We start from the raw sequence: 11,224 nt of genomic DNA, 5'->3' as shown, positions 1-11,224 counted from the left end.
TCCTATTTAAGTTGTCTCTACTAATTATTTTCCTCAATGCATTTGTTATAGCAGCAATGTCAACACAGTTCAAAACAACAACAAATACTACAGCCTGGTGTCAATACAGTTACGCAATGGACTAAATAGGGCGCAATTAATATTCAGTCGTTACAGCAAGCGATGCACATTATATAACATGACACGCCGAAGACGAAGCGAACTAACTTAAGGCGGGGTGCAGCTGATGATAGTTTAATGATTTTCACACAGTATGATGATGGTGCGTGATTGCCCATCTGCCTAAACCGTGTGCAGCTGAAAACAATTTTGCACTCGGCCTCTTGGTGTCCCCAGCTATAAAACAAGGCGTGCGTGTGTCCAGTCACTACATTCACCAGCGACTCACAGACGAGAAGTCATAACCTGCTCGCTACTCTTGAAGCCTTTTGGAAGAAGGAAAACTTCGATAAAATGGACCCCTGCGAATGCTCCAAGAGTAAGTAGCATACCTTATTTTATCACGCATTCCCTTTAGAGTTTTGTCAAATGGCTCTTGTCCTTGTTGTCAGTGTCAATCATCTTTATGACGCTGTTTTGTATAACGACTGTTTTCTCTTTGCAGCTGGGACTTGCAACTGCGGTGCCACCTGCAAGTGCACTAACTGCCAGTGTACCTCTTGCAAGAAGAGTGAGTATTCCCTTTTCGTAATTTATCTGCAACCCCTCTTGAGTGATGCTCTAAAACCAATGCTGAATGTCTTATGTATGACCTTGTCCGAGTCACAATGAATGGAGTTCATTGTCTCCGTGTATTAGGGTAGATGACTAATTGTATAGTTTTCTTTTTTCCCTTCACTGTCCACGTTCTGTTAGTTTTGCTGACTTTTCTGTCTGACCTCCTCCACAGGCTGCTGCTCCTGCTGTCCATCCGGCTGCAGCAAGTGCGCATCTGGATGCGTGTGCAAGGACAACGCATGTGATTCCAGTTGCTGTCAATGAGCCATAGCAGATTCCTGAACGCTTTTTTTCCCCAACGTGATGTCTTGCTTGTGGTTTCTCAATGCTAAGTCGCCTTGCGTTAAGGTGTTTTGTCATTGAACATGTCTTTTTTTCATTTATGTTGAATAAATGTGTATCTAATATCAATTTTGTGTGTCCCCTTATATTGTGTATACCTTGTGGTATTGTGGGTGACCTTAGACTGTACATTTGAGCCTAATGTGGTGAAAGTTCTTAATTTTTAGCTGTCTTTATGATTCTAACAACCAGTGTGAAAGCTGTTAGGTAGGCCAAAACATGGGCTGAATATCAATGTCCCATCTAAGCCCTAAACTCTCACACTTAACATATCTGTCGAGTGCGACTGGGTGTTGAAAATACTATTATATAAATACTATGCAAACACATTTCTTGTGTTGTGGCAGTTTAGTCTGAATAAATGCAACTTGGAGAAGGGGTGTGAGCGAGCCCCTCATGCACTTTATTACAGTGAGGCAGCCCTAAGCACTCATGAATTTAGCAGGAATGTGCATCTGAGGGTGAACATTGAGAATCTGCTGTGGTGGGCTCCAATTTGGTGTGTAATGGCCTAATTATCAGATTTCTTAAAGTGATCTAAACTTAACACAAAAAGTAAGGACATTTGTCTTTGGTAGATTATTTCTCTGCAGTAACAATACTTAATGGCAATAAATCTTATACTGTTCGAAAGCCTGTTTAGTACCCTTTCAAATGGTGCCCCATTTGTAAGGAACATGCACTTATAGGATAAGCAGCAGCGCTTCAATTGGGACACCATTTGATAGGGAACTAAACAGGCTTTCCAACAGTATGAGATGTATTGCCAAAAATAATTGTTACCACAGAGGAATAATCTACCAAAGACAAATGTCCTTACTTTTTGTGCTAAGTTTATTTACTGAGCACAAGGTGTGGAATTTGTTCACTGATGCCTTATGATCTCCCAGACATCGCAGTGAAAAGGTGGTTATGGTAGTGGGGGGGAAACCCTCCAGTATATCTTATGGATTGAAGATGACCCTGACACCTATCAAATATCAACAGTGAAAATAATTATACTTTGAGTTACATTTTATTGAAATATATCATACATACTATATACATATATTATAGCTATTATAAATTGGATCACAGTGATGTTGAACTTGATTTACCATTCCTTTAGAGTTCCATCATAAGGTCATTGTAGGCTACTGTGAGTGCGGTAAACCCTTTAGGTAGGTGGTCATTTGGAAGGAGCAATTGGAATTTGCAAGTATTTGCAGTAAAAGTGGCTGAAAAAGCCAACAGCCAATGAGAAACAAAGCAAACACAATTTCTCTACATTTAAACGTTGTAATCATTGGGTAGGGTACGCTTCTCTTATGAAGCATATGACAAGTAAAGGAGCAGCCTACAAAAGACATGCTCTGAATCCTGGAACTTGTCCTTAACATTCCTTTATCACAATGCTACTGGATCTCATAGACAGAAGCAGACACACACACACACACACACACACACATAGGCTATATATATATATATATATAGGCTATATATATAAGGCTGTCATTTCTATTGCATACAGATAATCAGGTATTTCGAATAGGCTGTTACACAGAGTGTGTGATCAGAAACGTGTACAGTAACTGTATCGTACCATTTTAAATAATGTTGCGTAGAAAACGCGGGCGGAGTTTAGGGGGGAAGTTGAACTGGTTGAACCAATGAGTGTATACGCTCCAGAGAACCGGGAGCGTGTCTATTTTGCTTGTAAGCTAATACCGGGAACAGCAGGATAAGTGAAATTAAGCAGACGTTTAGGGAGTGCACAGCGAAATTGGAAACGAAAAGTTAATTCTTGACGTAAGTCAATATCTGCATACACATACCCCAGCAATTATTATCTATAGTTTGGTATTGATTGTCTGCCTTTATACCTCATGGCCGGTTGCAAGTGTTAGCCAGCCAACTGCCCTTAGTAATACATGGGCGCATGTTACCTTACAAGTTAGCCAGAGTACTTAGCTAGTCAGTTGTAGTCCTTATTTATTTCACTGGTTAGGACTTGATGCTGTAACTTAAGCTGTAGCTGTTACCTGTTTTACAAAGTTAGTGTAACTTAAACCTGATATGTCTTGCTTTAATAGTAGCTTTGCGAGCGTATGATAAGGTTAGCTAACTTAGCCTTGAGTTAGCTAGCATTTGCCATAGCCTACCTGACAGCTTGTTTACCCGTTAGCTTTTCAAATTCAGTTTATCTTGCTATGTTGTGATGCCACTGTTCTGAATTATTAATGGATGTTGATATACAAACAACAAACAACGCTTTCAGTCACTAACATAATATCATACCAATACTGTTTGGGGGGCAGTCCTCGCCATGGACGCGGAGGGCTTTGAGGAGCTTCTGCAACAGGCAGAACAACTTGCGGCAGAGACAGAGGCTGTATCCGAGTTGCCTCATGTCGAGAGAAATCTCCAGGAGATCCAGCAGGCTGGAGAGAGACTGCGAGCCCGCACACTCACACGAACTTCTCAGGACACCGCCGATGTCAAAGCGTGAGTCCCAGGGGGGGGGGGGGGGGGGGGGGTAGTATACAGTACCCTCCAGAATTATTGGCACCTCTGCTAAAGTTGACTAAAAAACGGTATAAAAAATAATCTGTTGGTGATTTATTGTAATCTCACAATGAAAAAATTAGGAAAAAGAAATAAACATTTTTAACAAAAACTGCACTGAGATGCTGACATTGACTTTGAAACAGGCACTTTACTTTCCATAGGCAGATATTTAAGATATCGCAATATTTCAGAGGAGTGATTAACTTTAAACAATCTTGACCGGAGGAACTCAACATTGGGCACCTCCCATATAAAGAAATCTAAAGACATTAAATAGCTAGTCATAGTTACCATATGGTAGCAACGGTGTCAGAAGCCAGAAGACATAGATAATTACGAAAACTAAAAAATACTTTTTTATTCTTTGAGCCAGCTCCTGTCTATAGTATCGCAAATGCTTTGGGGGCAAAACTGACATGCTCGGTAGAACCTCGGACCTTTTTGGTGAGATTTTCAAATGCGTGCTTGGTGCCGCCCCTTGAGTTGGGCCATTACGTTATTCGTGGCCAGACCCTTATACAGATTGGGTCTGGTCCTCTAGGCTACTTTTAAGCTGTTTAGATGGAAAACTAATGTCGCAAAAATTATTCATTGTTGTAACTAACCACTTATTTTCACATCTTTTTTGGCTTTTTGTCTGTGTGTAACTAGATCAGTGCTTAACATTTCACCCTTGTATTTTCTTTCCTCAGGTCTATCCTGTTGGGCTCCCGGGGCCTGGACATCTTCCACATCTCCCAGCGACTGGAGAGTCTCAGCGCAGCCACCACTTTTGAGCCCCTCGAGCCTGTGAAGGACACTGACATACAGGTGAGGCAGTGCCGCTCCGGCTCCACATCTGAAACCTGTGACTTGTGTTTACCGCGCGGCTCAGCCCTGCACTAGCCCAGACTCGAACCCGCAAACTGCAGCACCTCGGATCGGGAGTTGCGTGCTAGCAATCTAGCTGCCAGCTTTGTCACTAATACGACTCTTAAGGCGTTGAGAGGGTGGTTTACACAACATATATACTACACAGCTACATACCACCTGGCTACAGTTACAAATCCACAGCCCTTCATATGTGCCAACACATCCTCAGTGAAGTACAGAGAAAGGCTGTGCAAGCCATGTCCACAGCCTGAGATGCATTCACTTTCACACTATAATCCTTGCAAAAATTGAGTTGGGAACCATAGATAAACCCCAGATACAACATGTAACGTGACTCTCACCCTTATGTTTGGTCATAATTCGGACCAAAATCACCATAAATCAGACCTTTTTTTTTTTTTATTATGTAGATACACACACACACACACACACACACACACACACACACACACACTGACAGATGGATGGTCAAACATACAGACCCAATTGCAGTACCCTCTGCTCCTTACTTGGAGTGTAAGAAATACTAATATAGACAGCACTCATAATTAACTTCCTGCTCTTCAGAGATATCATATCACATTTATCGCTGTGGATATCAGTGTTCAGTGTTCTGGTCAACCTGTGAATGTATCCTATTCCTTGAGGTATCCTTAACGACCATGGGGAATCAAATATTCAACAGAACCTGTTGCCATGGCTCCAGTGGGATGATTTACTGTTCCTTCTATGTTTAACACGGAACATTGAGTTGAATTGTCATTCTACTGTTTTCTTCTTCTGTGGTATAAACCCATATTGCAAATGTGCACACACTGGTAAATTGCCACCCAGAGCTGAACTGTAGCCCACAGCTGTAGAACCTGCTAGAAAGGAAAGGTTTTATCCAATTAAATTCAGTTTATGAATATGCCTCAAGGCACTTTGCAGAACCCAGCTTGGACTCAAAGGTTTTGTGTACAAAAATATGCTGTTTACTACAGAAACATGCAGTATGTCTGCCCAGCATTTGTTAGAGACAATTTACGGTACCTATGAATCTATTGTTCTTATATTATTTGTGTAACAAGGGGAGTTTTGCAATTGCTGTTCAGCAGCATCCCTTGCTCAAATGTACCTCTCTCCATGGAATTGAGTTCAATTGCCTTGCATCTGGCTGTGTTCTCCGGCTGTTAGTAGAAAAAGATTTTCCTGAGAAGGAATTTGTGAAATGTGAATTATTAATGTTGATTCAGAAATATCAGCATCATTATCTAATTTCATATACTTGCAATAACATGTTTGTACTCAAGATGGCAGTACAAGCACTACCAGAGCCAATCAGTTGATGCATGTGCTTGACTACAGCCTGGGGACGAGCTGTCAGATAATCATACACTGTTCAAAGGGTGATGTCCTTAAATTTAGACGTTGGAGTGTGGAAATCGCATCATAATCGGTAAAGGTTAATGCCAAGGATTATGAGAAGAGGAGAACGTACAGTGTAAGGCTCATATCTCTCCTTTGCGGAGCGAGGGAGGCAGGGAATGAAGGAATGGTCTGAAGAGATGCTCTGAATTTATAATTTTCTTTGCTATGGTATTACGTTATGGCTGAAGCCTCAGTGTAATTTCTGTCCTTAAAGATAAAGCCGATTGACCTCTCAATCCAATTATTCATGTTTCCATCAAACTGCTTTTGGCCTTCATTTTTGGCTGAGGACATTTTGTGCCAAGTGAAATTAAGGCTATGCCCTAGATTTCTGTCTTAAACAACTGTGTCATTCATTTTTCAGTCGCTTTTGTATATATAAAGAGATTTATATCGGTAATAGCCTATGTTTAAGTGGAACTTGGCAAGGCTTTTGAAAAATACCTCTTCAGTCTCCTCTGTGTACTAGCCAGGTCTCTAGCACGTCCCAGTCTATTACGTGCTTCTCAACTAGGCCTTTTGAAATCGACTGTCCCGTGATGGTGCAGTCATTACACTTTCTCTCACTGAGGGGCGGAGGATCACAGGCGAACAGCTCTCAGGGTTCATGTGAGGTCCATTCTCCGCTCACTCAGTAAGCATTTCACAGCTGTGTTACATCACATTATAAAGATGGATGGGTCGAATTCCCAATTGTCGTACATATAAGTCCATTTTAGGGATGAAAACATGTCTATTGTATCAGCAAGTTGGCATGTAAATCTTGTATAAGCGAAAAAGACGTGCTGGCAGACGGTTTTGGTAACATAGCAACAATAATCACTTGACCAAAGTGCTCTGAAAATGAGGTTGAGGGCGCTGTCACCGCAAAAAACGGGATTGGTGGACACAAGCCCAAATGGGCGCATGGTGTTGACGTCGCATTACCACCGTAGCTTCCATTATTCCTGCTACCGGAGCTCTGTGTCATGGCTTATCCCTTACTCATGGCACACTCACACTCATGCTTCCCAGGCCATCAGGTTTGTGATGTTGTCATCCCTTACTCATGGCACACTCATGCATCCCAGGCCATCAGGTTTGTGATGTTGTCATTGCAGGGACGCTCAGGCGTCATCTGATGGTTAGCGCCCACTCAAACCCCCCCCCCCCCCCCGTCCTGCATCTCATATTCAGGGTGCATATTGTGGATATGAATATGCTAATATAGCCCTTGACAGCATACTGTACTCTCTTGCTCTCGTTCTTTCTCTTTCTTTCTTCCTCTCTATCTCTTTTCCTCTGTGTGCGTGTGCGTACATACGCACATATGTTTGTAAGGGCATTGAGTTCAGCACAGGAGCCCTGCCTGCTCAGAGATGTAAAAGGTGGTGGAGGAATGCTGGGCAGGGAGAGTGGAGAGGGAGGGTGGATGGTATCTCTCTCTCTCTCTCTCTCTCTCTCTCTCTCTCCCTCTCTCTTTCTCTCTCTCTCTGTCTCTCTCTCTCCCTCTCTCTCTCTCTCTCTCTCTCTGTCTCTGATTGCCCTTGTGCCCGACCTTGGGAGGCCTAAAGAAACCAGAGATAGAGCTGTGATTGAACTGTTTAAATGTACTCCAGACCTCCTCAGATCCGCGCTCAGTGATGCGGCTCTGTGGATTAGCGCTCACTGCCTCTGTGTGCTGGTGTGGGCTTACATGTGTCTGCTGGTGTATCCCTTAAGTACGTAGCAAGGGTTGTTGTGCATCTGGGCTGGGCGGTTTGTCTGCTATTTCCCCCAAACTGTGCTCGATGCTGAGTGGCCTATAATGTGATTCCCACACTGGGTAGGCCATAGGTTTGTAATGGGTCAAGTAATTTTCTATAGGAACATGCACTCAGTGGCCCTTGATTAGGTACACCTTGTTAGTACCAGGTTAGACCCTTTTTTGCCTTCAGAACTCTCTTAATTATTGATGCCATATAGTCAACAAGGTGCTGGAAACAGTCCTCAGAGATTTTGGTCCATATTGACATGATGGCATCACACAGTTGCTGCATATTTGTCAGCTACACATCCATGATGCGAATCTCCCATTCCACTACAGCGTTGGATTGAGCTCTAGTGACTGTGGAAGCCATTTGAATACAGCGAACTCATAGTTTATGTTTAAGAATTCAGTTTGAGATGTTTCGACATTCTTGACATGGTGTGCATTATCCTACTGAAAGTAGCCATCAGAAGATGGGTTCACTGTGGTCATAAACGAATTGACATGGTCATACTCAGGTAGACTGTGGCATTTAAACAATGCTTAGTTTGTACTAAGAGGCCCAAAGTTTGCCAAAACAATACCACCAGCAGCCTGAGTAGTTGATGCAAGGTAGGATGGATCAATGCTTTCGTGTTGTTTACGCCCAATTCTGACCCTACCATCCCAATGTCACAGCAAAAAAACGAGACTCATCAGACCAGGCAACATTTTTCCAATCTTCTACTGTCTAATTTTTGTGAGTCTGTGTGAATTGTAGTGACAGTGTCCTGTTCTTAGCTGACAGGAGTGGCCTTCTGCTGCTGTCGCCCATCTGCTCCAAGGTTCTTCGTGTTGTGCATTCAGAGATACTCTTCTGCATTCTTTGGTGGTAACAAGTGGTCATTTGAGTTATTGTTGCCTTTCTATCAGCTTAAACCAGTCTGGCCATTCTCCTCTGACCTCTGGCACCAACAAGGCATTTCCACCCACAGAACTGCCACTCATTGGATATTTTCTCTTTTTCGGACCATTCTCTGTAAATCCTTGAGACCCTAGTTGTGTGTGAAAATCCCAGTAGATCAGCAGTTTGAGAAATACTCAGACCAGCCCGTCTAGCACCAACAACCATGCCATGTTCAAAGTTACTTAAATCGTCTTTCTTCCCTGTTCTGACTCTCAGTTTGAACTTCAGCAGATTATCTTGACACTGACTGTGTTTACATGCACTTCAGTATCCTGGTTATGATTGGGATTTTGAAGTATGCCTGTTTTGTATTTGTGCATGTAAACAACATATCCTTATTTTCAGAACCCCGGATAAGCCCTTATCCCGGTTTTGAGTAACCCGGTAATCTCACACTACAGGATTTTAAAATCTTTTACGTTTTTAAAAATCGGGTGGTATCACACACAAAAAGACAATTTCAGCCGACAATCTTCTCTTTGATCGGAAACACGCACACACTAAGATTTGAAAACAATGGGGCATCACACACTACAGGATGTTAATAAAGATTACCATGCCAGAGCAGGGCTCCAGAGTGCGACCAATTTGGTCGCATATGCGACCTAATTTTTCAAAAGTGCGACTAAAAAAAATCGGAGGTTGCACCGGTGCGACCAGCTATTCGAGAGAGGAAAAAGTGTCCGCATTGAAACTACCTTTGGTTCAATAACAGACACATATTTGCCCAATATCGTGGTTTAAACAAATCACAGATAGTGAAGGGCGGGACCTCCCCTCTGATTGGCCGTGGCCCAGTGCCTGTGTGTAAATTTAAAAATGCGTGTGCTGCAGAGAGAGAGAGAGAGAGGGAGGTCAGAGACCCGTCAGATAAACAGAGTGGATGTAGTTGCATTACAGTGTGGTCACATAGGCCGAGATAAATGTCCCCTCTCCCCACTGCCTTTCAGCGGCTGGCAGCAGCAAACCGATCAGACGAGCCCGAGATGATGATGAAGTTTATCGTTGCCTACGATAGGCCTAGTGAAACTTCGCTTCAACAAGTTCAGTCCGAAATAATTATTCACCAGAAAAATAGTTTGAACGTAAACCCGACGTACAGGAATGCCACTTGCGCCAAATTTATAGGAGTCATTGCAGATGAAAAGACGTCTTAAAATTGCGAACAATGCATGCAAGGCCTTCGCGAACGCCGAAAAGGAGTGCGTCATTGACCGCAGTTACATGCAGGGAGTAACCCGGTTTTCAACAGCAATATTCGTTTTGCGCGCGAGTTGTGTAAACTCATTCTGATGGCATCAATCAATTTAATCCGGTATTTGGCGCAAACCGAACATCGCTGCTACATTTAAAGCCCGAATATTCCCTGCATGTATACAGTGGTCATTGTGTACGGTGAAGTGTTAGGCGCACCAGTGCAACCAGTGCAAAAAGTTCCAGAACCAGACTAGCTGCATACAATAAATGGTAACTTATGCGCTAGATTCAACCGGGTTAACCAAAAATCTCATTTTAATCCGCTTTCTAGGATTTATAAAATAGCCCTCAGGTACTAGTAAGGCCCTAAACCTGTTTAGCTGATGTTAATTGCCAGTTGTCTGCAGGAAAGAGCTGGGGTTTCATTACAGAAAAATATCCTAACTGCTTGTCCTATCTTCACTTAAGTTTCAAAGATAGGAAACATCCTATCTTTCAATAACAGAAGCAATTCCTAAACGTGTGTCCTATTTTATCTCAGACCTCCTTTTTTATCATAATTTAAGAGATCCTAACTGTAGCTGGCAATTAGATTTTTAAATCGACGATCGTCCTGTCATGCCTGTTTCTATGCTTAAAATATACAATACTGCACCAGAGAGGGTTGAAGCGGAGTTAGTAATCAAGGATCTTTGTTTGCACCTGTATCTATGATTAGAATGTCAGGTTGCAAAGATGAGGTTCTAAAGAATTTGACAGTTGGTTGCTCAAAATGGACAAACCAGAGCCTCTCTCTCTAGGGCTATGGGACAAACCAAAGATTGTCTAGTTACCAAGATGAATCATAAAAGGATTTGTCTCTGGACAAACCATAATATAAGAGAGAAATTCATGTAGGAACAATATAAAAGACAGGAAGTTAGAGAGTGTGTCAATATTGTTAATTTGATGTGTAGGATAAAAAGATGAAAAACAAAAAATATATGTAACGGATAACGGCCACCGAGGTGTGCTGTTATACGGAATTAATGGGCGAGGGCAAAAGGCAAAGAAGAAAAAGTTGCCTCTGCCCAAGTCTACACTATGGTTGTTATAGTTACCATTCATAAGCTTTGATATGGAACGGTGATTAAACTTTTTTTTTTACCAGATCTACAGTAGGCCTACTTCATAGGTGTTCTGTTAATTCGAATTAATAGCCACCACACCAGCCAATCAGAAAAGAGTATTTCTTCTCTCCGGGTGATAATAATTAATAATATATAAATATTAATCTAATAATATTATGTTATAATGATTAATATTTATTTTTAAATTGTTAAATGTTATAAATGTTTTAAAACACATAGCTTATAGACTACATTTTATATTTTTTACCCAAGTGTTTTGTTTAGTTCACTTAACCTATTTAGTGAAATATGCTTTATGCTTTATGGTGTCCCTAACAGTCATGTTCCTCATCT

At 41.9% G+C, this 11,224-nt stretch overlaps 2 protein-coding genes across 2 annotated transcripts in view; both read left to right on the top strand.

Moving 5' to 3' along the window:
• The first annotated feature begins 358 nt into the window (after nt 1-358).
• mt2 (metallothionein 2) lies at nt 359-1,128 on the top strand. Its single transcript, XM_076301035.1, has 3 exons — nt 359-478; nt 605-670; nt 890-1,128. Exons 1-3 carry the CDS (start codon nt 454-456, stop codon nt 979-981), a joined length of 183 nt encoding a protein of 60 aa, XP_076157150.1. The 5' UTR covers nt 359-453; the 3' UTR covers nt 982-1,128.
• A 1,608-nt stretch (nt 1,129-2,736) lies between these two features.
• nup93 (nucleoporin 93) overlaps nt 2,737-11,224 on the top strand; it is a 34,313-nt gene continuing 25,825 nt past the window's right edge. The window contains exons 1-3 of the mRNA XM_076267396.1: nt 2,737-2,847; nt 3,357-3,543; nt 4,299-4,416. Coding sequence (XP_076123511.1) covers nt 3,365-3,543; nt 4,299-4,416 — 297 coding nt within the window. The 5' untranslated portion in view covers nt 2,737-2,847; nt 3,357-3,364. The remainder of the gene's footprint in view (nt 2,848-3,356; nt 3,544-4,298; nt 4,417-11,224) is intronic.

This window comes from Alosa pseudoharengus, unplaced genomic scaffold (genome assembly GCF_046254945.1).
Source record: "Alosa pseudoharengus isolate Yale_2024_CS ecotype anadromous, Long Island Sound unplaced genomic scaffold, YU_APseudo_1.1 YU_APseudo_1.1_scf_10, whole genome shotgun sequence".
Classification (NCBI taxonomy): Eukaryota; Metazoa; Chordata; class Actinopteri; order Clupeiformes; family Clupeidae; genus Alosa; species Alosa pseudoharengus.
This window is presented reverse-complemented; position numbering and strand designations above follow the sequence as displayed.